The 26,736-nt window shown below is 39.2% G+C and overlaps 1 protein-coding gene and 1 long non-coding RNA gene across 3 annotated transcripts in view; both read right to left on the bottom strand.

Moving 5' to 3' along the window:
* Positions 1-26,736, bottom strand: part of LOC147833556 (uncharacterized) — a 486,957-nt gene that overhangs the window by 414,691 nt on the left and 45,530 nt on the right. The window lies entirely within an intron of this gene.
* The window catches only part of mre11a (MRE11 homolog A, double strand break repair nuclease), a 29,281-nt gene that overhangs the window by 912 nt on the left and 1,633 nt on the right, over positions 1-26,736 (bottom strand). For both annotated transcript variants that reach the window (XM_087282667.1, NM_001320259.1), the window contains exons 3-18: positions 25,964-26,096; positions 23,852-24,012; positions 22,696-22,783; positions 22,130-22,271; positions 21,635-21,749; positions 20,631-20,816; positions 16,751-16,922; positions 15,076-15,156; positions 14,816-14,945; positions 12,731-12,834; positions 10,945-11,118; positions 9,694-9,753; positions 9,418-9,613; positions 5,925-6,005; positions 4,628-4,689; positions 3,409-3,476 (exon numbers count right to left, since the gene is read on the bottom strand). In XM_087282667.1, the coding sequence (XP_087138793.1) occupies positions 3,409-3,476; positions 4,628-4,689; positions 5,925-6,005; positions 9,418-9,613; positions 9,694-9,753; positions 10,945-11,118; positions 12,731-12,834; positions 14,816-14,945; positions 15,076-15,156; positions 16,751-16,922; positions 20,631-20,816; positions 21,635-21,749; positions 22,130-22,271; positions 22,696-22,783; positions 23,852-24,012; positions 25,964-26,096 (1,953 nt within the window). The remainder of the gene's footprint in view (positions 1-3,408; positions 3,477-4,627; positions 4,690-5,924; positions 6,006-9,417; positions 9,614-9,693; positions 9,754-10,944; positions 11,119-12,730; positions 12,835-14,815; positions 14,946-15,075; positions 15,157-16,750; positions 16,923-20,630; positions 20,817-21,634; positions 21,750-22,129; positions 22,272-22,695; positions 22,784-23,851; positions 24,013-25,963; positions 26,097-26,736) is intronic.

Genomic DNA, 26,736 nt, shown 5'->3' with positions numbered 1-26,736 from the left:
ACAATTTCCTAGAATACATCATCTACAACGGCAGTACTACTGCACACGGAAGTAATGAGGTGCACAAATTAGCATTTTTTTGTCATTATTATTAATGTTTATAACAAACAAGCACATGTTTTAAAGGGCACCTATTTGACCCCTTTTTAAAGATGTAATATGAATATTATGGTTCTTCTGAGTGCGCCAGTTTAGGTTCAGTTCAAAACACAGTTCAGATTTTTTATTGTGTTAAAAGTGTTATGTTGGGGGCGTGTACAAATGTTGTTGTTTTAGGGGCGTGTTGCTTCACATGAAAATTAGTTTCGAATTCCCGCCCAACTTAACAAGGGGGCGGAGCCAAGAGCTCCCCTGCTTCGTGTATGGCAACAGACAGGCAGACAGAGAGAAGCTACATGAGTGAGAGGACCAGCATTCAGCTGTACATGTACGACCTGGACTGTGACACAGACCAAGCAGAGAGTACTATTAAGGTATCAATATTCCTAATGTTTCCGAATGTGTCAGACTTATGGTTACAAAATCATTTGTGTCTTTGTATAGTTTTACAGCCGCTGTGTAAAGATGTATGTGTCATCTGTACAGGGATGTAATGATTAACCGGTTTCACTAACAACATTTAAATTCGTCACGGTTAATTAATCGTGAAGGCTTCTCAAAACTGTGTTTCTGAACGGAACAAAACTGCGGCAACTAAACAAAGTTGTGCCAACTGTGAGCTAGTTTAAAGTTCCGAGCTTGTACACCGAGACTAATAACCACGCACACTGGATTAACTTTGACTGAGGCTATAACCACGGCAAGTTCGTTATTTCCAATGGAGAGATGCGCACGTGAGGCAACGCGCTCGCACTTTCCAGCCGCACCTAATTGAGATGATAGGGAGCTTCAGTGGCTGCGGGAAATGCAAACGGCTGATGTTTAAGAAAGACGCAATGAAAAGTCCACAGATTTGCAAACCCACCTAAAGTTACAAATTAATGCCGCCGATGGGAGCGATCATGTGGTGAATGTTGATCCGCCAGCCAAGATCAATCCAGTGTTTTCGGACAGAGTGCTGAAGACTCGGTAGATCAGCTGTTTTCAATGCCCCGAATCTCGATACAATGCATTCACTGCGTGTTCAGTGCAATTGGACGCTAAATGTAAAATCTCTGTAGCTCATTCACAGGAAGACGATAAAGGCTCTTGTGTTGAGCCTAATAAGGATGCTTTCACACTTGGTTCATTTGCCTGGACCGTACCCAAGTTCGATTGTCTCCCCCTGCCACCTCCTTGGTTGGTTTGTGTTCACACTGTCTATTTTCCTTCTGAACCCCGGTACGCTCGAGCTGCTGTTTTGTTTACGGCCGTTGCTAGGTGACGGCCACGCAAGCAAGCGCCGAAATGGAAAGACTCCCGCACATCGCGGTCATTCTGCTTTTACTGAAAGCTTTTGGACATACAGAAAGCGACTTGCGTTCATCTGCCGCAAAAATATTACGCACATTCAGAACATCACACAGTGTCTGCAGGAGCTGTTTTTGGAGGAGACAAGCAGACATCACTGTGTTTGCCCTGGCTCAGTCCCGCGCGTGTCACCAAGGTACGAAACAAGACACACACATGAACAAACGAACGTTATGAAAACAATAGTTTGTTGTACAGTTGGCGGTTTACTATAGTTCACTTCCGTTATTTGGCACGATTGCATTCACATCTGAAGTGAACCAGTGATACCAGAGTTCGCATAACCCGTACCCCAGACCACCTCTTTCAGGCGGACTCGGGTACACTTCACGGGTCCGCACCTGGGTTCAGAAGACGCATTCACACTAGCTAAACGTACCGTACTATGACGTCAAACGAACTCGTGTGCGGACCAAAAGAGTTAGTGTGAAAGCACTCTAAGCCTTCATCCAAAAATAGAGCAAGGGTGTTCCTTTGGTGACATCGCTTTGACTCAATAGATAGCCAATAAATGCACTATAGAAAGTTACGTTTGCAAACACATCCACTAATCACTCACTACTAGGGATGTAACGGTATTGTAAATACCGTCATACCGCAATATAAATTTTTTTCGATATTACCGTAGTCGCATGACTCGGTAAAACTATAGGTCTTCTGAGAACATTTGCTCAGGCGAATGAAGCGAACGGGAGGTAGCGAAAACTACAATTCCCATCAGCCCAGGGGTGGCCATCATCCCTTGCGGTCTGTTGTCGCTACAGATCCAGTAATGCGGAAATGGAGTGTGCTGCTAGAAGCGGGGATGAAAAAGAGCTGGAAAACTCTAAAGCGGGTGTTGTCGCCGCACGCGTACTGAATAGCGGTGTTGTCGCGCGAGTTCTTATCAGCTGTGTTGTCGCGCGAGTTCTTATCAGCTGTGTTGTCGCGCGCGTACTGAATAGCGGTGTTGTCAGCACACTGTTCAGATTGATGCAGACATGAGATCTCTATCTCTCTCATGGTTTGTCCTCTCAAGTGGGGGAAAGACAATGCACAACGTTACCCACTGCTGTCAACCTGGGCCAAGTCATATCTCTCTGTCCCAGAAACCTCAGTCCCAAATGAGAGGATTTTTTTCTGTTGCAGGGGACATTGTAAATACCCAGAGATACCAGCTTTTACCAGATTATATTTATATGATAATTTTCCTTTAAACCCATCTCTATCTAAGTGAGTGAGTGATTAAATGTTGAATGTGATGAGTTTTCAACACTACTAAATTGAATTTTTTTTTTTTTTACATGGTTTAATATTTTTTTGTTATTAAAATTGAAGTTCCTGTTTTAAAGCTTACAGATAGATGGCTAATTTGTATGTCATTGACACTTTTGGCACTTTTTTGGAGTATTGTCATAAGTTTTGTTTTTTCCTGTAAATGATTCAATAAATACCGTACCGTGACATTCATACCGAGGTATTACCGTACCGTGAAATTCTGATACCTACTCATGAGTACTTTTGAAAGGGCTACTTTTTACTCATACTTTGAGTAATGTTTACAAGAGATACTTTTACTCTACACTACATTTTTAGTCAAGTAATGGTGCTTTTACTTGAGTTTAATTTTTCAGTACTCTTTCCACCTCTGCTCAAAGGTGTGGAAGCACTTGAGTACGGTGGCTGAGAGAGCTTAACATGCTGCAATTTAAGAAAGCACATGCATATTAAACAAAACACCAGCAAATAAAGAAGCGTCTGACCAATTTGCTGCACGTTTCTTCAGTTGTTTGTGTTGTGACCAATTTGCAACACGTGTGCGGTCAAATTGATGAAGACGGCTTCTTTATTTGCTCGTGTTTTGTGTAATTGCATGTGCTTTCTTGAACTGCAGGGCGTTAAGCTCTACCGGCCACCGTACTTGAGGATGAGTAGTTATTTTGTGGTGGATTATCTCTTTAATACGTGTACACCACTTACTTTTGTTTTGTCCTGGAACTTTTTAAAAACGAAACATCCTCATCAGAGTCGCTGTCCTCGATGGTGATCTAATCATAGAGAAACAAGAGCAGATTAAATGAACTCAGATCACACACCGCAAAACAGAAAGACCACAATAGGATTTTTTAGTGGAGTAAAAATGGCGCAAACACTTCATCAAGCTGAAATTAAACTCAATAAATAAATAAAATGTTTATGACCAAAATAAGACATATTTATTCACAAAGCGTTCATTCGGATGTTAAAACAAAACACATCACAAGAACAGAGCATTTAAAAACTACTGCCTATAACTGCACCACCCTGGATGCATGCTAGTCTGGAACCGCTTCACTAATTTACTTATAACCTCAATTCTACAACCTGCGGTTTAACACGGCCCAGAGACTGTTTAGATGCAGGTCACTGATGAGAAGATGACAAATGTTAATTGTTTAATGACGTTGCATTTTGTTTGGAAATGAAAACTGGGTTGACGCCAGAACTCAATGTGTCAGGCCAACTTCAATGTCCAACGTCCAACGTAAAATCAACCAAACATCAACGTCTAAAGATGTTACAGCTTGACGTTTTTGGACGTTACCACTTTTGACATTTATCAGACGTTGGATTTTGGTTGCCGTACCCAATGAATAAATATCAGTCTTTGACGTCAATAGGATGTTGGTTTAAGATGTTGGCTCAACGTTGGATTTTGGTCACTTTCTAACAACCTAAAATCGACCAAATATCAACGTCATTTGACGTCATTATTGGAGTTTGAATTAACATTGTCCTTAGACACTGAATTTCGGTCACCTGATGTCACAACCTAACTCTAACCTAATATTAGTGTCTTATGACGTTGTGTGCCTGCTGGACAATAACCGCACGACAGAATGTTATGTTTACACACACACACACACAAATTACATGTAAATGCATCAGCTTATAACAGCTTAATACTCAATACTCACTACTCATGAGCACTTTTGAAAGGGCTATTTTTTACTCATACTTTGAGTAATATTTACAACAGATACTTTTACTCTACTTGCACTACATTTTTAGGCAAGTAATGGTACTTTTACTTGAGTATAATATTTCAGTACTCTTTCCACCACTGGTCCTGACTAAATGAAAAACAGGATGACTCTTTGGCTTTTAACATGTTTAAATAAACATGAACAAATATATTAAAGAGCTATGTGTGTAATACCTCTTCAGCATACGACTTTGGTGTTTTTCCACGAGTGGACCTCTGGCTTACATCCTGAAACACTGAAAAGAAAATTGTTTTAAAGACGCTGCATGTTTAACTCTTCTAACACATAAAAATACCATAAAATGTTTATCTCTCGCTGTCTTTGTTTGGTCATTTTAACCCGCCCAATGCCAGTTTAGCCAATAATATTTCAGCACCCGGTTGCCTTGATGGAAAACCGCATATTTCATTTATCAATTCAGAAAGGCTCTCAAAGCATGTGTCCGTGACTGAAATGCGACCTCCGGTGGACCATAGCAGACTCCGAAATGAGATGCAGATTCAGAGTTCCACATGAGGTGGTAAATAATTAGCAAATAATATAAATATTACGAGAGTAAACATTAGGTGAGCAGGTTACAGTGTAACCCTGTGTCCTAACAACACGCTGCATGAAGAGATATGCAGTGATAAGCAATTTGTCTGTTTGCACCAGACGAAACACGACAGAAATACAAATACAGCCTTTCAGAAGCACAGAATATGCACTCACTCACGAAACGGTGAGGTTTATAATCTAATTAATACATATTTAACATCTTTACCATTATTAAACGTAGATGCTGAATCACGTGTTTAGTTCTAAAGCTCAATTTCCATTTTATTGTATTTTCCAGATCTGAGCTGAGCTTTCTGCTGCTGCTTTCAGTAGTATGGCAATAAATGCCATGTAAAATGTCATTCAAACTCACATTATTAGCATTGAACACTGAATAAAGCACATGAGCTGTACCTGAGCTGATCAGTTTATCATGTTGTTCACCTGCGAGAAATAGAAGCCGTTTCTAATAGATCAAATCGGGGTGTTGGTTAGAACAAAAACTCCTTTTAACATGGAGAATATTCCCTCTACCGTGTGCTGTTGCTAGAACACGACTTAAGTCAGACTTGCACCTCAATCTGGCAACCTGCGTTTGCGTTTGTTTTGATGCAGGAATGTAATACCTAGTTCAACCACTGGGTGTCAAACTTACATACTGCACCTTTAAGTGTCATTCTAACACAGCATAAGGTTTGTTGTGTCTTTTTTTTGTAACATTTATTTATAGACTGATTATCAATAATTAAAACAGAGTTATAATTTAAAAGGGTTAGGGTTCAAAGAAGGTGTTACCGAAAAATCTGCTGTAAACAAATATCTGTAGCCCGTTTGAACACCACTTGCTTGTGTGTGTGTGTGTGTGTGTGTGTGTGTGTGTGTGTGTGTGTGTGTGTGTGTGTGTGTGTGTTTAGGTGTAAGGTGTGTTCTCACCATCCATTATTGACTTGGTTTTTACTGGACTTGAGAGAGATCCACGTCCACGTCCGCCCCGTCCTGATCTAGAGGCAGCACCTGCACACAAATTTACCCAGGTATAAACTTTAGAAATGCACATTTTTACTGTATTGTGCAACTGTGTGAACAAAAAAGTGTCTAGAGTCATGAAATGACTGTGTCTGGCTATCAGCTATATTTTTGTCCTGTTGGTTTAGTTGGAGGCAGCAGGGTGGCTCAGTGCTTCGAGCTCTGGTTTATCTAGTACAGGGTTTTTCAAAGTCTAAGACAGTGGGCCTCCCTTTTAAAACAACTTATCCATTGGCGCCCCCCTCCTCCCAAACACGCACACACACACACACACACACACACACACACACACACACACACACACACACACACACACACACACACACACACACACACACACACACACACACATATATATATATATTTATACAGTTTGTACAGTAACTCACTTTTATCATCATTTGCATGAAAGTGCAATTATTTACAGAGTAATAACAAGTATTTTAATATAAAGTTTTTAAGGATGATGGTTCAATATGAATAGAACAGATCCAAGAACTGTCCATCCCAGTCAAAACAGTCAAAGTTTAGCGGGTCTCATCCTGTCATTAGCCAAAATACCTTGACAAACCACACTTAAAGGTCGTGGTTCATCAGCTGGTCCTGTCCACGTAAATCCTAAACTCAAATACTGACCATCATATCATCGTCTTTTGGGTTTAAGCCCTGAACTTGAAGGCTTTTGTGGCGAGGGGGCATGGCCGAGAGCTGTGGGAACTGAGTGAGGCCACCGCGTGAGTGGATACACCTGCGGTGCGCACCTGCCTCGGATCCCACGGAAGGAGCTCTGGATCATAAAAGGAGGAACTATGGCAGAGGAAGCCGAGAGAGGACCGGGCCGTACATATTTTACTTTTGCTTTTTGTTTTGGTTTAGACGGCAGTCTACATGAGGAGCTGCCGTCACTGTTATTAATAAATCATTTTAAAACTGCGTCGGTTCTCCGCCTCCTTCTTCCCGGCGGGCGGCAGCCAAAGGGCCGTGAACTTCATTACAGCTTTGAATCGGAGGGGTCTCAGAAACCGACCCATTGTATTAGCAGGCATATACCTGTATTGGCGGGCTTGCCAAACAGAAGCGAATTCACAGCTATGGCCTTCTGGGTAAAAAAGGTTTTCTTACATTTGACGTATTTATTTATTTTTTTGCTTTGTTTAATTAAAACGTTTAAATATAATAAAAAAAAATACATATAATAATTAAACATAATAATTATATTTTTATTATATTATATTTTTTCCCGCGTCATGGGATGACTGATCGTGAAGGAACGTGCAGTCTGGCACATTTGTTATCCATGGCAAGTTCATAGAGACTAAATTAAATTAGAGACTAAGCCGAAAGAAAATAAATGAATGAATTATGTAAATATGTATAAATTGACATTAATGAAAATTAACATGTACTGTATTTTGGGTGGTTTAGTATTATAATGCAATGCTGTTAATCATATATTAAAGTGGAATTGAAATGACTAAAATTTACAATCATGAACAAATATAAATGCACAACTTCAACTAATTATTGATTTATATGTTTAGTTTTTTTTAATTTATAGTTAAAATAAGAGTGATCTTTACACCATATCGAGACAATACTGTAAACCGTGATAAAAGCTTCAGAATCATAACAAAAAATTTTAAAACCGGCAGAAACTTAATATGGTAACACTTAAATTTAAGTAATAATTCACATCATTTACTACTGGCTTATTACCTGCCTATTATCAAAATATAAACTGTTTATTAGCACTTATGATAAGTATGATCTTATTTTACATCCCTAGTCCTACTTATAGCCCAAACCTAAGTCCAGCTAATACCTTCCCTGCTGAAAAATCCAACTTAAACCAGCCTAGGCTGGTTGGCTGGTTTTAGCTGGTTGGCCAGCCTGGTTTTAGAGGGGTTTTGGCCACTTCCAGGCTGGTTTCCAGCCATTTAAGCCTGGTCTTAGCTGGTCAGGCTGAAAAATGACCAGCTAAATCCAGCTTGACCAGACTGGTTTAGGCTGGACATAAGTGGTTTTGGTTGGGCAAGCTGGTTTTAGCTGATCATCTCCCAGCCTGACCAGCTAAGACCAGCCTGGAAATGGCCAAAACCCCTCTAAAACCAGCCTGGTTGACCAGCTAAAACCAGCCTAGGCTGGTTTAAGCTGTTTTTTTCAGTAGGGTCACTATTAGGGATGTAACGGTATTGTAAATACCGTCATACCGCAATATTAATTTTTTTCGATATTACCGAAGTCGCATGACTCGGTAAAACTATAGGTCTTCTGAGAAAATTTGCTCAGGCGAATGAAGCGAACGGGAGGTAGCTGAAACTACAATTGCCATCAGCCCATGCTTGACCATCATCCCTTGCGGTCTGTTGTTGCTACAGATCCAGTAATGCGGAAATGGAGTGTGCTGCTAGAAGCGGGGATGAAAAGAGCTGGAAAACTCTAAAGCAGGTCGCACACCAGAAGCGCCGCTCGGCGCCGCGACACGGCGCGTACATGACAGATTAAAGTATCGCACACCAGACACGCACATTCGAATGATATTTAACATGAAACTAATCAGATGGCGCTCTGTGGCGCGGCTGAAAAATGAACTGCGTCCTGAGCCGTCGCCGGGCGCCGCCGACAGCCGCCGACTTGCGGCGCCGGTGTGTGTATCCTGATAGAAACCTATGATTAGAATTCTAAAATACGTGGCGCTGCGCGGCGCGCCGCCGAGCGTCGCTTCTGGTGTGCGACCTGCTTTACACGCACAGTTCAGTCCTGCATTATCTCCGTGTAAGTTCAGACTTCGCAAGTTTGATCAAGGCTGCAGTCTCTTCTTCTCAGTTTGATATGGAAAAGCAGATTATACCGAGGACACGGGTAAATCTTCAAAGGGAACAGTGTACTTTATAACTTCATTCACATCACCCTGGCTTCGTTGTTCGTTGCGGGAGATGCTTGATGAGAAGTCCGACTAACAGAGCTCTCATCTGGGTAGATGGGCTGAGTGTGATTAAATGTTGAATGTGATGAGTTTTCAACAATACTAAATTGAAACTTTATTTTTTTACATGGTTTAATAATTTTTTGTTATTAAAATTGAAGTTCCTGTTTCAAAGCTTACAGATAGATGGCTAATTTGTATGTCATTGACACTTTTGGCACTTTTTTGGAGTATTTTCATAAGTTTTGTTTTTTCCTGTAAATGATTCAATAAATACCGTACCGTGACATTCATACCGAGGTATTACCGAACCGTGAAATTCTGATACCGTTACATCCCTAGTTACTATTAATAAGCAGCTAATTAGTAGATGATTGAGCTAAAAGTCTTTGTTAATACCATTTGTCATTAATTTACTTAATACTGTGATAGAAAAAAACTGTCATCATTTGCAATTTCTCGACTTGTTAATACCTCTCGCTCTTCCTCTTTTACTGGCGCATGGATCTCGTCCTCCTCTGGAGCCCCGCCCCCTTCCACGGACTGGAGGAGCAGACGAGGGCTCTTCATCGGATTCCATGGCAATGTCAGCTGGGTCATCTGACAGGCCGAGGTCATCGTCTCTCGCGGTTTCGCCACGATCCCGATGAGCTTTTGCACGAATTATAGCCTGAAACCCAATAAATAACCTGTTGCCATGGTCATTCTTCTGAATAGTATATATTGTAAGCAAGAGAAATAAAAGGCGACCTCTTGTACTTCCTCGTCCTCTTCTGCTGTGTTTCTCTTAGAATCTCGAAACTGTCGAATCTAAAGACACATGTTGGTAATTGAACAACTGTTTTGCAGAGCATGAGATAAGCTTTAAATGGATCAGTTATCCGGCTCTGTCTGCTCTGGATAATGAGGACTTCTAATTTTGATTATTCTAATTATAATAATAACAATTAATTAATTAATTAATTAATTAATTGATAGATTAAATAATTGAATTAACATTAAATTTAATTCATTCATTCATTCATTATTTAATTAATTAATTCATTCATTCATTAATTCATTCATTAATTACTTAATTCATTCATTAATTTATTAATTAATTCATTAATTCATTCATTAATTACTTAATTCATTCATTCATTCATTAAATTCATTCATTCATTCATTCATTCATTAAATTCATTCATTCATTAAATTCATTCATTCATTCATTCATTAAATTCATTAAATTCATTCATTCATTCATTAAATTCATTAAATTCATTCATTCATTAAATTCATTCATTCATTAAATTCATTCATTCATTATTTTATTCATTCATTCATTCATTCATTAAATTCATTCATTCATTCATTCATTAAATTCATTCATTCATTCATTCATTAAATTCATTCATTCATTCATTCATTAAATTCATTCATTCATTAAATTCATTCATTCATTCATTCATTAAATTCATTCATTCATTAAATTCATTCATTCATTAAATTCATTCATTCATTATTTTATTCATTCATTCATTCATTCATTAAATTCATTCATTCATTCATTCATTAAATTCATTCATTCATTCATTCATTAAATTCATTCATTCATTAAATTCATTCATTCATTAAATTCATTCATTCATTATTTCATTCATTTTCTTTTTAGCTTAGTCCATTACATAAATCAGGGGTCGCCACAGTGGAATGAACCACCAACTTATCCAGCATATGTTTTATGCAGCGGATGCCCTTCCAGCTGCAACCCATCACTGCGAAACACCCACACACTCTCATAAACACACATACACTACAAACAATTTAGCCTACCCAATTCACCTATAGCGCATGTGTTTAGACTTGTGGGGAGAACATGCAAACTCCACACAGAAATGCCAACTGACCCAGCTTTTTTATTATCTATAAAAATAGGAAACGTAGATTATGGTGATTATTCTAAATCAGATCCTAAAGTAGTATTTGAGAAAACTGCATTTTTTTGCGCCCTTCCCGTACCTCCTCATCTATCTTCTCCTCTGTGGCGTCCACCCGTCGCTCTCTGAGGTAGCGCTGGGTTTTCTCCAGCTGGTAGTTTATCAGTTCTTCAATTGCATCTCTCTCTTCCTTATCCACAAACTCTTGTACTGCCTTTCCCATGCCTTGCTCTGTCAGCAGAGACAACTGCACATTCTGGACACGCACACAAACACACAGCAGTCGCGATTTCAGGGATTTTTTTTTTGACATGCAAGTGTAACAATGCAATCTACAGTAAACTTGGAAAGATTTGATAGCGCTTCGCTTTTTCCACATTTGTTTATGTTACAGCATACCTGTCAACCCTCCCGTTTTTCCCGGGATTCTCCCGTATTTTACTTTTCTATCCCGCTATCATGCCGTAAAGGTATTTTCCTGTATTTCTCCCGTATTTTCAGTCTTTCTCTGAACAGCCGAGCCTCCCTATACCCAACCCATACCGCCGAACCACCAGGGGTCACCCCTTGCTCTAAAACGTGAGTCTTCAGTGCTTTCGCTTTGTTTTAGGAATGAAAACACTCATAAATAAGAATTAAAAATGGTGTGATTCCATTTTCTTTTTGATTACAGGTGCCGTCGCCCATCCTATACAATCCCTAAAACAGTTATATATGGGTGCATGACTGTCAGCTGACACGCTCCATAGTGATAAATAGACTCTGTTTCCCGAACCGATTCTGCACACACGATTTAAAGCGGAGAGAAAGTCTTGGTTTTGGGTGCGTGTTTAAACAGACATACACACATAATTAATAATAAAAACATATAAGGATGTCGATCTTGGTGTTTTTTTTTCCCCAAACACAACTAATTTTGCCTTAAATGAGCATATAAAGTCAGGAAAGCAGTCGAATGCTTTCATTATAACGTTAGATGTGTGCATTTTTTAAGTGACACCTCTTATTTAAAGTAATAAAAAAAAATCTTAATAAATGAGAGATTCATTCGTTGCTCTTAATCAGAATGTGTAAGTTATACAGTGGAGAAACGGCTACTGAGATTTGATATCTTGATTTTATTTCATTATAATAGCTATTAATTTTAAGCTGAACTGTTGGCTAATGTATTTGTTGCTAATGTATATAATTATTTTTCTTTTGTTAATAATAATTTTAAAACATATTACTGACTATTTAACTGTTGAAACAATGAAACAGCTCCAAATGAATATATTGAGTAATTTGGGGATTTTTTTATTTAAAGATGGGGGGGGGGGGTCCCTTATTATGGTGGGCATATCCCTTATTTTTACATCCCAATGTTGACGGGTATGTGTTACAGCCTTATTCCAAAATGGATTAAATTGATGTATTTCCTCAACATTCTACACACAATCCCCCATAATGACAATGTGGAAAAAGAGTTTAAAATAGTTGCAAATTTATTACAAATAAAAAGCTGATAAATCACATGTACATCAGTATTCACAGTGTTTGCTCAATACTTTGCTGATGTTTGTTCACATTGTCATTATGGGGGATTGTGTGTAGAATGTTGAGGAAATAAATGAATTGAATCCATTTTGGAATAAGGCTGTAACATAAACAAATGTGAGAAAAGTAAAGCGCTATCAATACTGTCAGGATGCACTGCAGGTTAATAACCTTCAACTCCAATAATTTTTTTGAGGGGGAAAAACAATTTAAATCGTAAATCTTTTAGTTTTGTGAAAAAATTGGGGGTTTTTCTCTTTTTTAAAAGACCATGTCATCCAGCCCTAGTAAATATGATTCAAGATTAATCCATAATCAGACAAAATGGAAACCTTTTCAGCTGTCTGGAAGTACTCCTTCACAAGATCTTCCACTCTCAGCTGTAAGACCTCAGAAGTGGGACGAGAGAAAAGTGCTTCAAAATCCACATCTTCATCTGCAGATAAAAACAAAGCACTGTTTCTTTGAGCACTTTTCTATTTAGTCCCATAAAAAATTCTCTGGCAACTCCCACCCGTAGTCTTCATTCCTCATCTGCAATCTTGCTGTATCAGCCACACTGTAAACTGAAGACTATGGGTGTTCGTGCTTTTTCGTACAGGGCACCTTAGCTATGGAATGGCCTACCCACCAGCATCAGGAGTGCTGTTTCTCTGGATTGTAAGGCTAAAACCAGCCAACCAGCCTAGGCTGGTTTAAAGGGTCACGAAACACCGAAACACATGTTTTGAGCTGTTGACAGTCGTATATGTGTCCCACACTGCTAAAAACACTATTAGGACACCTATATTTCACTAAAAAGTGTAAATTAGTTGTTTTTGCGTTATTTCAAGCAAATTCGTATTTCCGGTTTGAAACAGATTTTTGAAGCTGCGTCACGGTCATGACATAATAGCGTGTATTCCAGCGTGCAGACTGGACGTCTGTGCCAGAGTGAGTCTTATTACGTCTTACAGTGTGATGCATTAATGCATGAGTAAGGCTTGGTTCAAACCAATCAGCGCGCTCTATTGTGCAACTTCATTAATATTCATTACTGTCACAGTGTTTAGACGAGAGACGCCACGTTGTGTTGGCAAAACAAGCGTGAAGTGTTGCTTTTATAGTTTGCTGCAGTTAAGTTTCGTTTTCATTTTCTCTCTGTGAGAGCTCAGAGTCACGTGTGGATTACCAGTGTACGCGACGCTCGACAACAATAACTTACATGTCTAAGAAGGAACATTGTTTACCTGAGAGCTGTTCTCATCTGCAAACGCTGAGATCCGGATTCGCTTTAGTCTTCTCTTAATAAAGACGCGGCTCTAGTTGCTGGTGATTGTCCTGTCTCTACAGATTTGGTAAGTGAGCGACCAGTGCTCTTTGTTTATTCAGTTCGTATTTTATTCGTATCGAAAAAACTATTGCACCGAGTGTAAACAAGTTAGCACCACAACCAAACTTTAACCTCGTGTAGGGTTTTCACCGCATAACACACGTGGCTTTCTGACGCTACCTGCCGTGTGCATCTAAGTTTCTGGGAAATGCTGAGTTTTTTTTTCTCTCATTCACCGTGCGGTATCAAACATTGCATGAAAAATACACGCTTAGAGCAGTTCCTCGAATCAAATATCACGTTTGTCGGGAGGGACATGAATGAATTCCCTAAATGAAAGAGCCAAATTGCAGTTAAAGTCCAACATTTAATAATTTGGCAAATAATTCGACTACAGATGTCCATGTAAACACCGTCACTTTCTCCCGTGTGTGTGTGTTTTGACTTTGAAATTCAGCACGCCCAAATAGACACTCCCACACCATGCCTCTTTTCTTCCTCCGACACTCCCCCCTAAACAGAGCTGGACACGCCCACTTTTCTGACTTTTTCCAAAGTAGAGGTGTGAAAACACCCAAGGGGGTTTCATGGCCCTTTAAGCTGGATTTTTTTAGCAGGGCATGCTTTTAGTCATTTTCACCTGGAACTGAGCTTTGCAGAGCAACAAATGTGTACAACTGGAAAGGCGGCGGTATAGGATGGAATAATCGTTTTTATTAAACGAATAAGAATAAGAAGCTGAAATCGAAATCGGAACGGGATTTTCGATTAATTGCACAGCCCTACTCTCCGCTAATTTCGGGTTTTTTCCCACCGCAGCCTCGATTTCACTTTTGAAATAGCGGCCAGGTGAAGGTCAGTCAATAGGCATTTTCATACACTGATCTCTTATTATTGGACTACACCTAAATATACTAGATTTCTTTAAGGGAACCTTCAAAAAAAAAAAAAAAAAAAAAAAAAAAAAAAAAAAAAATATATATATATATATATATATATATATATATATATATATATATATATATATATATATATATATATATATATATATAACTTGTCCCTGACATTTAATCTTTTTTTAGTCCTATTGATGTCTGTGACTTACCTTTAATGTTGCCTTTGGTCTCTCTGTGTCTGACGAAATGCAAAATGTCTTTGGGGTTTGCAACTTTATCTACAAACTTCTGACTAAAGCGCATAGTGTTAAAGACTTCAAAACCCCCACTATAATCTACCTGCAGAGAGAGAGAGAGAGAGAGAGAGAGAGAGAGAAAAGGCCACATCAAAAGACAAGGGCACATCTAGTATTTCCGCAAGTATTTTGTAAAAACAAAAAGCATTAAAGGGTGTGCGACTGAAACATACTCGCAGTCTAATTAGAGGTTTCTCTGGGATTTGGGGATTTCCAAGTCTCTCTCTCTCTGCTTCCTCCAGCATCTCTTCAACCTAGGGACAAAATAAAAGAGTCAATTCCACAAATATCACCTTAAATTAGTATTATATTAGCATGTTACTTGCATGTTTCTAGCATATATTAGCATGTTACTTGCATGTTTCTAGCATATATTAGCATGTTACTTGCATGTTTCTAGTATAAATTAGCATGTTATTAGCATGAATTAGCATGTTACTAGCAGGGTTTTAGCGTGTTACTAGCATCTCTTCAACCTAGGGACAAAATAAAAGAGTCAATTCCATAAATTTCACCTTAAATTAATATTATCTTGCCAAATAGCGTCTAAGACGACAACCATTTACCCAAGACTTCTAGATACACATCAAATAAAATGTCAGGTCCACAAAAACTCAGGTGCATGTTTCTAACACAAATTTGCATGTTGTTAGCATGATTCTAGCATAAATTTGCATGTTGTTAGCATGTTTCTAGCATATATTAGCATGTTACTTGCATGTTTTTAGTATAAATTAGCATGTTATTAGCATGAATTAGCATGTTACTAGCAGGGTTTTAGCGTGTTACTAGCATCTCTTCAACCTAGGGACAAAATAAAAGAGTCAATTCCATAAATTTCACCTTAAATTAATATTATCTTACCAAATAGCGTCTAAGATGACAACCATTTACCCAAGACTTCTAGATACACATCAAATAAAATGTCAGGTCCACAAAAACTCAGGTGCATGTTTCTAACATAAATAAGCATGTTGTTAGCATGTTTCTAGCATATATAAGCATGTTGTTAGCATGTTTCTAGCATATATTAGCATGTTACTTGCATGTTTCTAGTATAAATTAGCATGTTATTAGCATGAATTAGCATGTTACTAGCAGGATTCTAACATAAATTAACATGTTAATAGCAGGATTTTAGCGTGTTACTAGCATCTCTTCAACCTAGGGACAAAATAAAAGAGTCAATTGCACAAATATCACCTTGAATTAGTAATATCTTGCCAAATAGTGTCCAAGATGACAACCATTTACCCAAGACTTCTAGATACACACCGAACAAGATGTCAGGTCCACAAAAACTCAGTTTTTTTTTAACTTAGTCTGTTATTTTTGGTTGGGTCAGTAGTTTTCTTTTACTGTTCATAGACGCTCATTACATGATGGAAGGAGTTGCACATTGTGCACTACATTTAGAACTAGATAGTAAAGTTTGAGGACAAACTTTATGGTGGAAGTCTGTTGAAAGTAGTTTAATTAGTTTGAAAAAGCATCAAGTTGGCTAAAAGAATGTTTAGAGGGGTTTTGGCCATTTCCAGGCTGGTTTCCAGCCATTTCCAGCCTGGTCTTAGCTGGTTAGGCTGGAAAATGACCAGCTAAATCCAGCTAAAACCAGCTTGATCAGCCTAGTTTAAGCTGGACATAGCTGGTTTTGGCTGGACTCCCAGCTTAGCTAGGCTGGTCAAGCCCTCTAAAACCAGGCTGGTCGACCAGCTAAAACCAGCCAACCAACCTAGGCTGGATTTTTTAGCAGGGTGCCATTATAGTCTCTGCTCAAATCACATGACAGAAAAATTTCAATTGCCTGTGTGTGTGTGTGTGTGTGTGTGTGTGTGTGTGTGTCTGTACCTTCTCCTGACAGAACGCCTGGACTTTGAGCATGGTGTTGGGTTGCTCTGGGCTGAAAAGCTCCGGGTAATCCGAAAGTACCACATCCTGAATGAAGAACTGCCTGACGGTCTGTAGAGGAATTTTCTGGAGATTCATCTTTTTACCTTTCACCCTCAATAACCCAATGTGCCTGAGGAACACCCAGACAAGTATTAAAATGAGGCATATGCATATTAAAAAGCCATATGCATATTAACTCCGATTCTAGTCATAATTTGCTTGTAGCACATCCATCTGTAAATAACACCTGTCGTTTTCTATTATTGCACTAGTAGCTTATACCATCACTCACTGGCTTCTTTATTAGGTACACCTTACTAGTATTGGGTTGGACCCTCTTTTGCCTTCAGAACTGTCTTAATCCTTCATGGCGTAGATTCAACAAGGTACTGGAAATATTCCTTTGGGATTCTGCTCCATATTGACGTGATAGAATCACGCAGTTGCTGCAGATTTGTTGGCTGCACATCCATGATGCATTTCTCCTGTTCAACCAAATCCCAAAGGTGCTCTATTGGATTGAGAACAGGTGATTGTGGAGGCCATTTGAGTACAGTGAACTCATTGTCATGTTCAGTAAACCAGTCTGAGATGATTCACGTTTTATGATTTGGTGCGTTATCCTGCTGGAAATAGCCATCAGAAGATGGAGACACTGTGCTCATAAAGGGATGGACATGGTCAGCAGCAATACTCAGGTAGGCTGTGGTGTTGACATAATGCTCAATTGGTACTAATGAGCCCAAAGTGTGCCAAGAAAACATCCCCCACACCATTACACCACCAGCACAAGCCTGACCTGTTGATACAAGGCAGGATGAATCCATGCTTTCATGTTGCTAATGCCAATGTCTGACCTGACTATCTGAATGTGTCAGCAGAAATGGAGACTCATCAGAGCAGGCAACGTTTCTCCAATCTTCTATTGTCCAGTTTTGGTGAGTCTGTGTGAATTGTAGCCTCAGTTTCCTGTTCTTAGCTGACAGGAGCGGCACCCGGTGTGGTCTTCTGCTGCTGTAGCCCATCCGCCTCAAGGTTGTACGTGTTGTGTGTTCAGAGATGCTCTTCTGCAGAGCTCGGTTGTATCGAGTGCTTATTTGAGTTACTGTTGCCTTTCTATCAGCTGGAACCAGTCTGGCCATTCTGCTCTGACCTCATCAACAAGGCATTTGCGCCCACAGAACTGCCGCTCACTGGATATTTTCTCTTTTTCAGACCATTCTCTGTAAACCCTAGAGATGGTTGTGCGTGAAAATCCCAGTAGATATGCAGTTTCTGAAATGGCACAAACAACCATGCCACATTCAAAGCCACCTTTCTTCCCCATTCTTATGCTCGGTTTGAACGGCAGCAGATCGTCTTGACCATGTCTGCATGCCCAAATGCATTGACTTGCTCCCATGTGATTGCCTGATCAGAAATTTGCGTTAACGAGCAGTTGGACAGGTGTACCTAATAAAGTGGCCGATGAGTGTATATCCTGCACTTGCTGGTATTTCTTCCCTGTTTAGACCCAAGTTGCATTCCGTTGCTTGTACATGTGTAATTCAACAATAAAGTCGAGTTGAATCTAATCTAATCCTCAATGTATACAGTAATAATCATAACCGGTTATTACTGACGTCATTTACCTCATATGCGCTCTGTCGCGAGGGAGGCGATCGCGAGTGTTTACAGCGCTTTAACTACTTAAAACTCATAAACTGTGCACAATTTCACTGTGTGTGTTTGCTGGATCAGTCTTTCACTGACATATACAACAATAGCCCCTATTTCACTGAGATCCAGAGAATGAAAGTAGCCTACTCCATTTCTCTCTCTCTCTCTCTCTCTCTCTTTCTCACACACACACAGTGGCCCATTTGACCTGCTGGCGTGGCTTTTCTTCTCTTCTCGGCTGTTTTACAGAGTTACTTATGCATCCAGAAACGCGCGTGTCTGCAGAGTTTTCTCCACCATGTCTATCATACATCAGCTGTGAGATCGCCGCTGCCGCCTGCCGCTTATCAGCATCACTCATCTGTGAAGAGCGCAGCGCGCAAAAGCCAATCGCAACCGTTTTTTTTTTTTTGTGTAAGAGAACTAGACAAGGATCAGAAATTGAGCTGGATATTTATATTTGTTTATATTATTTGTTAAATGCTCGTTTTGTTTAAAGTTACAGTTTATATATCTGACTGTTTGTATTAAATGACAAAATTGTATTACAAATAGTATATAAATATATTCATACATTTTAATACAAGAAATGCTGCTGTGAAGAAAATATAAAACTGTGTATGGAAAGCACCGCCAATGCACCGTGATGCACCGTAATATCGAATTGAACCGAAACGATGGCATGATAATCGTAACCGAACCGAACCGTGAGACTAGTGTAGGTTCACAGCTCTACTAAATAGTTGAGTTTTTAGTCGTTTCTTGTAGAAACAAACTTTATGATATATACAGTGCATCCAGAAAGTAATAATATCTTAAGGGAGCTAATAATATTGACCTTAAAATAGTATTCTTTTTAATTATTCACAATATGGCTGATAATTTTGACTTTAAATGTATATATAAACCAGTGGCGTAGCGCAAAATGCGGAGGCCCCCCTGCAGGGATCACCGACGAGGCCCCCAGTTGAAGGCGTGGGGGGGAATATACACATAGATATACACATATACACATATGTCTATGATCGGGAGTTTTCCTGGATGTTAGTATGCATTTTTTTTTAATGATGAAAATTTTTATTTGACATCACTTTTCTACATTGATGGATCACTTATCGCACGGGCATTCCTGACAAAAAGCTTGTGTTTGTGTGTATGGAAATGTACTATTCACTCTCCCTGTTAAATCTGATCTAATCATGTGCTGAAACACAGCTCCTCTCCTGCTTTCACTGCTCATACTGACGGAGGGAGCGATTCGTTTGTGAATGAATCTCCGTTATGAACGACTCGTTCACTAGCCGACAATAATACAATTTTCTGGCAGCGCAGCATCTCTTTGTCATATTTCTTTTGCATTGTTTGCTGATTTATTCAACAAACCTAGCATAAACCGAGTGTTTAGTGCGAGTTGGTGCTACTTTGCCTTATGGTGAATGCAGTAAGTGACTATAGCTATTATTATCAATAACGTTACCTGTTTAGCACAAATTTCAAAACATACAAAAACGTAAAAAACTTAATCCTATGAAATGTTCTGCCTTTGTGCATTGTTTTCTTTGTTTGCTCGTTACTACACTCGTAGACAGCGCTAAAGTCCCGCATCTTCACGTAATAACACTGTCTTGACTAGTGCGGTTGAATGACATTTGTCCTGGGAGCACTGTACCAATGTGGCGGCACTATTGACGCATGCTCAGGGTCCCTATGCGATATCTAGTGTATATATCTATGGCACAAATTGAGGAGCGGGGAAAGGAGGCGGAGTGGCGTGACTACGCGGGGAATCCTTCACAAACTGAGGAGCGATCACAAACCGAAAGCGGCGAGATTGTCAAAGTAGCCAGAAGTCATTCATTTTTTAACGAGAACCGGCGGCGAGAAACAGCGGCGCGTCTTCATTGGCTATGATGCGGTTCGGCAGCAAGCAATCAGAATGAAGTAGTCCACCGCCTGAGCGGAGTTCAGAGAACACAGACCTGTAAACTTTGGTTCCGACCACAGTTGTTCCCATGAGTTTGATTATTTCGGTTCCTGGAATTTCAATTATTAAAAATCGCGACGACGTGGGGCCCCCTAATCACGCGGGGCCCCCCCGCGGTGCGTGCCCTGCGGGCCCGTCCGCTACGCCACTGATATAAACACACACACACATACAACGAAAGCCACGCATACATACTTTTTCACAGCTTCTCCTGGTGACAGTGATGTGATGACGGAGCTGCCAGGCTGTGTGACGTAGAAGAGCTGCTGTTCATTACGGACCGGAGCGATTTTACACTCATGCTCGTGACCCCACACCACCAAATCCAGGAAATCATCCAAAAACTGTTCTGGGATGTAGTTAGTCGCTCCGTGCTTACTTCTGCAAAAACACACAATTAATTCAATTTAATTTAATTAAAATGATTACTCGCATGACAAAAAAATCACGATTAATCATTTTTATGAGCCAAATTCAACAATGGATTCATAAGTCGTGTATTGCCCACTTTTTTAAAAAATGTTCTCATATATAAAAACTAAAAAACAAAACCACTTTAAACATCTGAGTTTTTCTTTTTATAGCAGTATTCCCTTTAAATATGTTGTCAATCTTAAACATTAACCTCTTAAACTCCTAAATATTTGAAGTTGGGAGCACCGGTGCTACCAAGTAAAAAAGTTAATTTCGAGCCCTGATAATGCAGCCCTAATTTCAGTTATTAAATCGCGCTCAAACACTTTATCAAAACTTGTTTTTGTTGATGACAAACTAATAAAGATCCTCTGTGATGCTACTAGAATCAAACGTTTAGTCCACCTAATGATAAAGACAAACAAATACATTTATAAAGTTCCTGCACCAGGGTAGCACAGTGGGTAGCACAATTACCTGGTTCGAGCCCCGGCTGGGTCAGTTGGCGTTTCTTTGTGGAGTTTGCATGTTCTCCCTATGTTCGTGTGGGTTTCCTCCGGGTGCTCCGGATTCCCCCACAAGTCCAAACACATGCGGTATAGGTGAATTGGGTAAGCTAAAATTGTCTGTAGTGTATGAGTGTGAATAAGTGTGGGTGAATGTTGGAAGGGAATCTGCTTCGTTAAAACATATGCTGGATAAGTTGGCAGTTCATTCCACTGTGGTAACCCCTGATAAATAAGGGACTAAGCTGAAAAGAAAATGAATGAACGAAGTTCCTGCACCTGTTTTGATGGATGACAAACAGGTTGAACCAGCCGTCTTCATCCTCTCGGGGCCGAAGCATGGTCACCTGGTTATTGACGAACATCCGGTAGAGTCTCTCATCCGGAATCGAACCTGAAATACAGAAAAAAATAATGGTCGCATGAAATTAAAATACGTTTTTTTAGATGTTATTACTAGTGTTGTTAGTTTTTAGGATACCTATAAGCTAGTGCGCTCCAAAGCTGTAAGGCTTGTAGTTTGTCACGTCCACCAAAATCACAGGTGTCAAACTCAGTTCCAAAAGGGCCGCAGCTCTGCACAGTTTAGTTCCAACCCTAATCAAACACACCTGATCAATCTAACTGAGTACTTCAGGCTTGTTTGAAACCTACAGGTAAGTGTGTTGGAGCAGGGTTGGAACTAAACTGTGCAGGGCTTCGGTCCTCCAGGAATTAAGTTTGACACCCCTGACCTAAATGAATTAACCACCATGCTGAAAGTTGTAAACTCACCCAGGCCATAGAGTGCAATCCTGGTGTCTCCTTTCTGCAGAAGAACAGGACTGATCTCAACTTTCTCCACAGAACGACTGCGGCCGAAATGATTCACCAAACCAGCACAACTCAACAAGTCTACTGCGCACAGCCCGTCAGACTGCAACACACAGAAACACAACTCAGTACTCTGCATAACACAGATCTGCAATGAAACTGAATCAGGCCATGTACACACACACTAAGGGCGCACTCACACTATGCCATCCGAATTACTTCCTGATTCACTGCCGCCAAATATCAAAAGTCAAAACAGAATCAGCTACGGTAGGAGAAGCTGCCTCAATCTTTTTTTTAATATTGATATACATGTTTGCTTAGCATTAAACTTCACAAACAAAGACTAGTTAACTGACAGAAAAATCCACCTTCTGCCACTTTTACAAATGATCAACTAGAAGTCCAGTTATTATGTGTTGCTCTTACAACAGGGATCAACTGTCAAGTGTCAGGTAGTGCACTATCATCAATAGTATATACATACAGTAACTACCTGAAACGAATGAATGGATTTATCCTCTTACCCCAGTTGGGTCATCATGGTTGCCATGCACACTGAAGATAGGGATGGAAATGTTGAGATTATCATCCAGGTAGTTCACCCATGGAAACCTTACAAATGAAAAGAACTGTTGGTTTTCTGTTTGTGGACATTTGTACATAATAAGGAGGAATTTCATACACACACATATGTATATACAGTATTCAGAATGAGTATACTGTATATTTTGATTCTGCATTATATCTCCATCTTGCGCTGGTGGAAAACATATTATATCATTTAATTCACAAATAAAAAGATTTCCTACATATTTTCATATACACGGTGGGCCATTTATATGGATACACCTTAATAAAATGGGAATGGTTGGTGATGTTAACGCCCTGTTCGTGGCACATGTGAGGGGGCAAACTTTTCAAGATGGGTGGTGACCATAGTGGCCATTTTGAGGTCGGCCAGCTTTAGTTTTTTCAATAGGAAGAGGGTCATTTGACACATCAAACTACAGAGATATAAAGATACACGATGTGCAGCACCTGAAACTACGGATACTGCAAGCCTGTGCTGGCATTTCTCCTGCGGTGTTGCTATTAGTGTGCTAAGAGTGGAGGGAAGAGGCTTGCATTGACAATCCAACACAATGGGCAGCACATTAAACACAATTTATAAGTGGTCAGAAACCTGTAAATAACTAATGAAAGAATAAAGTAATGTTAAAATCAAGCACACTATTGCTTTTCTTGTGAAATTCCCAATAAGTTTGACGTGTCACATGACCCACTTCCTATTGAGAAAAACAAAAGTTGGATCCAAGATGGCCGACTTCAAAATGGCCACCATTGTCACCACGCATCTTGAAAAGTTTGCCCCCTCACATATACTAATGTGCCACAAACAGGACGTTAATATCACCAACCATTCCCATTTTACTAAGATGCATCCATGTAAGTGGCCCACCCTGTATTTTTGCCTCTTGTACATCGTCTTATTAGCATTTGGAAGAAGCCTGTGTCATTTACGGACAATTTTTGTCAAACACAACTTGCTGGTTGAATAACTTTAGGTCAGATTTTGCCAGGGGTATGAATAATTTATATTCACTATTGTTTAAATATCAGACTTAATAGAATATCAGACTTAAGTCACAATGTTTTTGATGAAATAAAACCTTTACCCACCTGCTGTGGCTGAAATTGACAGCCTGATCGCTGATGATTTCAAAGATGATTGGACGGTCCCCCATGCAGTACTTTCTCATCACCTCCATACAACTGTGCATGGTCTTGCGGGACGGTTTATTGTCATGGAACAGATCCCCACCCAGCAAAACAAAGTCAACCTTTGAGGAAAAGAATGTATGTAATTTAATCTTTAGCAACAGGTATATTTGATATGAATTTGATGCAAGTCTTTGTGAGACCTCTTGTCTCGATTTAAAGTCAGAATGAAAATGAAGTGAAATGTTTCAACAATAAATCTCTCTATATTTTAATTAAACATGTAAATGTAAGTTATGACAATAGATTACAAGAGCTCATAGAGTTGAAGGCCAACTTATTCACCCTCCTGTAAAAAAAACGTTATTAAAAATATTTCTCAAGAACATGTGTATTGAGGGCTTTTTGGGAGGAGGAACTGAATTTAACAATCGAAGAAAATATTTGGGATTTTATTCTTGCAAGAATGCATTCTTCATCAATAAACGCAAGGCGTACTCTCATTCAATTTAAGGTCGTGCACAGAATACACTGGTCTAGTACTAAAATTTTCCCTGATCTTGACCCAACTTGCCTTCGCTGTACAACCGAAGCAGCCACACTGGTCGTGTTTGAAACTGTGTGATTTTTGGGGGAAAATCTTCATGTGTTTTTCTGCTGTTTTTTTCATTGTCAATAGACCTAAACCCCTTAACAGCACTGTTTGGAATCCTACCAGAATATCCTGAATTAAATTCATTACCGGCCGAAAGCGTAGCCTTTGCAACCTTACAGGCTAGATGACTTATTTTTATGAATTGGAAGTCAGCAGGGGCCTCATGTATCAACGCTGCGTACGCACAAAAACTTTGCGTACGCCAGGTTTCACGCTCAGAATCGCTCACGTTTGGATTTAATAACGATGAACTGAACGTGGGAATGTGCGCAGCTCCACGCCAGCTTCATGGCTGGTGTACGCACATTTTTTGTGCGTGTCTGTTTTATTTCTATTGGCGACTCCTAGAGGCAGTTGTGTTAAATTGCACTCTACAAAGTGTCTGAGCCTTGCAATGGCAGCTGTATGAGACGGGTTCATCTAGCAGGTATATAAGGTTTCATCCCCGCTACTAGCAGCACACTCCATTTCCGCATTACTGGATCTGCAGTGACAACAGACCGTAAAGCTGATGGGAATTGTAGTTCCTGCTACCTCCAGTTCGCTTCATTCGCCTGAGCAAACTTTTCTCAAAAATATCGTTTAATTGAGTCATGCGTCTACGGTAATATTGAAAAACATTACTATTGCGGTATGACGGTATTTACAATACTGTTACATTCCTAATATATATATATATATATATATATATATATATATATATATATATATATATATATATATATATATATATATATATATATATATATATATATATATATATATATAAATAAAGAAGAAATAATGTGTGCATAGTTTCCATCCATGCTTCAATCATTGAACACCTTTTTTAACCAATTTTCTGGTCTGATCTCGAGCATAGGAATATATCTGACAATGCACCAATCAGGGGACGCAATTTTAAGAGGATACAAGTATTTTACAGTATTTTAAAATATAGCTAAAATATTTTGATTTTGATTCAAAATATTAACCTATTTTGTTGGTGATTCAGGTTGGGGGTTCATTCCGCTGTGGCGACCCTTGATTAACAAAGGGATTAATCGTAGTGGACCACCCCTTTAAGACTCACATATTAACCCTAACATCTAAAAAACTTAATTTATATTCACAGGACCTTTATAGAAACTAATATAGTTTTATTGAGTCATGCGCCTACGGTAATATTGAAAAAAAATTACTATTGCGTTATGACGGTATTTACAATATTGTTACATCCCTACTAGAAAGTAAATATTTATTTTTGGATGAACCACCCCTTTAAAGTTATCAATTTCTCAGATTCTGAAAACTGTTAAATTACATAACATTAAATTGTATGCTGTAGCAATGCATTGATTTACTTTAAATCTGTGCTATAACTTTAAATAATATTTAGCAATATTAATAGCTAAAATCACCATGATATATCTCCTCACCTCATTTTGCATAGCTTGTTTCATAATCTCGTCGAAGGTCACAAACGTGTCGTTCCCTCTAATGGCATCTTTCTCTAGATATCCCAGATGAATGTCAGTAGCAATGAGGATCTTGAACGTGTCCTCATCGTCACTAAAAAAACATTTAAGAAAAATAATCAGAATCAGAGCAAACATTTTGCGCAAACTGAGTCCAAACACACAATTGTGTGTGTGTAGTGTGTGTAGCTCAGGGTATATACATACATACTGTATATACAGTTAAAGTCAGAATTATATATATATATATATATATATATATATATATATATATATATATATATATATATATATATATATATATATATATATATATATAAGTTTGATATATATATATATATATCTCACTGGCCACTTTGTAAGGTACACCTGTCCAACTGCTCATTAACGCAAATTTCTAATCAGCCAATCACATGGCAGCAACTCAATGCCTTTAGGCATATAGACATGGTCAAGACAATCTGCTGCAGTTCAAACCGAGCATCAGAATGGGGAAGAAAGGTGATTGAAGTGACTTTGAACGTGCCGGACGAGCTGGACTGAGTATTTCAGAAACTGCTGATCTACTGGGATTTTCACGCACAGCCATCTCTAGGGTTTACAGAGAATGGGCTGAACAAGAGAAAATATCCAGTGAGCGGCAGTTCTGTGGGCACAAATGCCTTGTTGATGAGGTCAGAGGAGAATGGCCAGACTGGTTCCAGCTGATAGAAAGGCAACAGTAACTCAAATAA

This window comes from Danio rerio, chromosome 15 (assembly GCF_052040795.2).
Source record: "Danio rerio strain M-AB ecotype USA chromosome 15, GRCz13ab, whole genome shotgun sequence".
Lineage (NCBI taxonomy): Eukaryota > Metazoa > Chordata > Actinopteri > Cypriniformes > Danionidae > Danio > Danio rerio.
The sequence above is the reverse complement of the archived record's forward strand: the minus strand, read 5'-3'. Positions and strand labels throughout refer to the sequence as shown.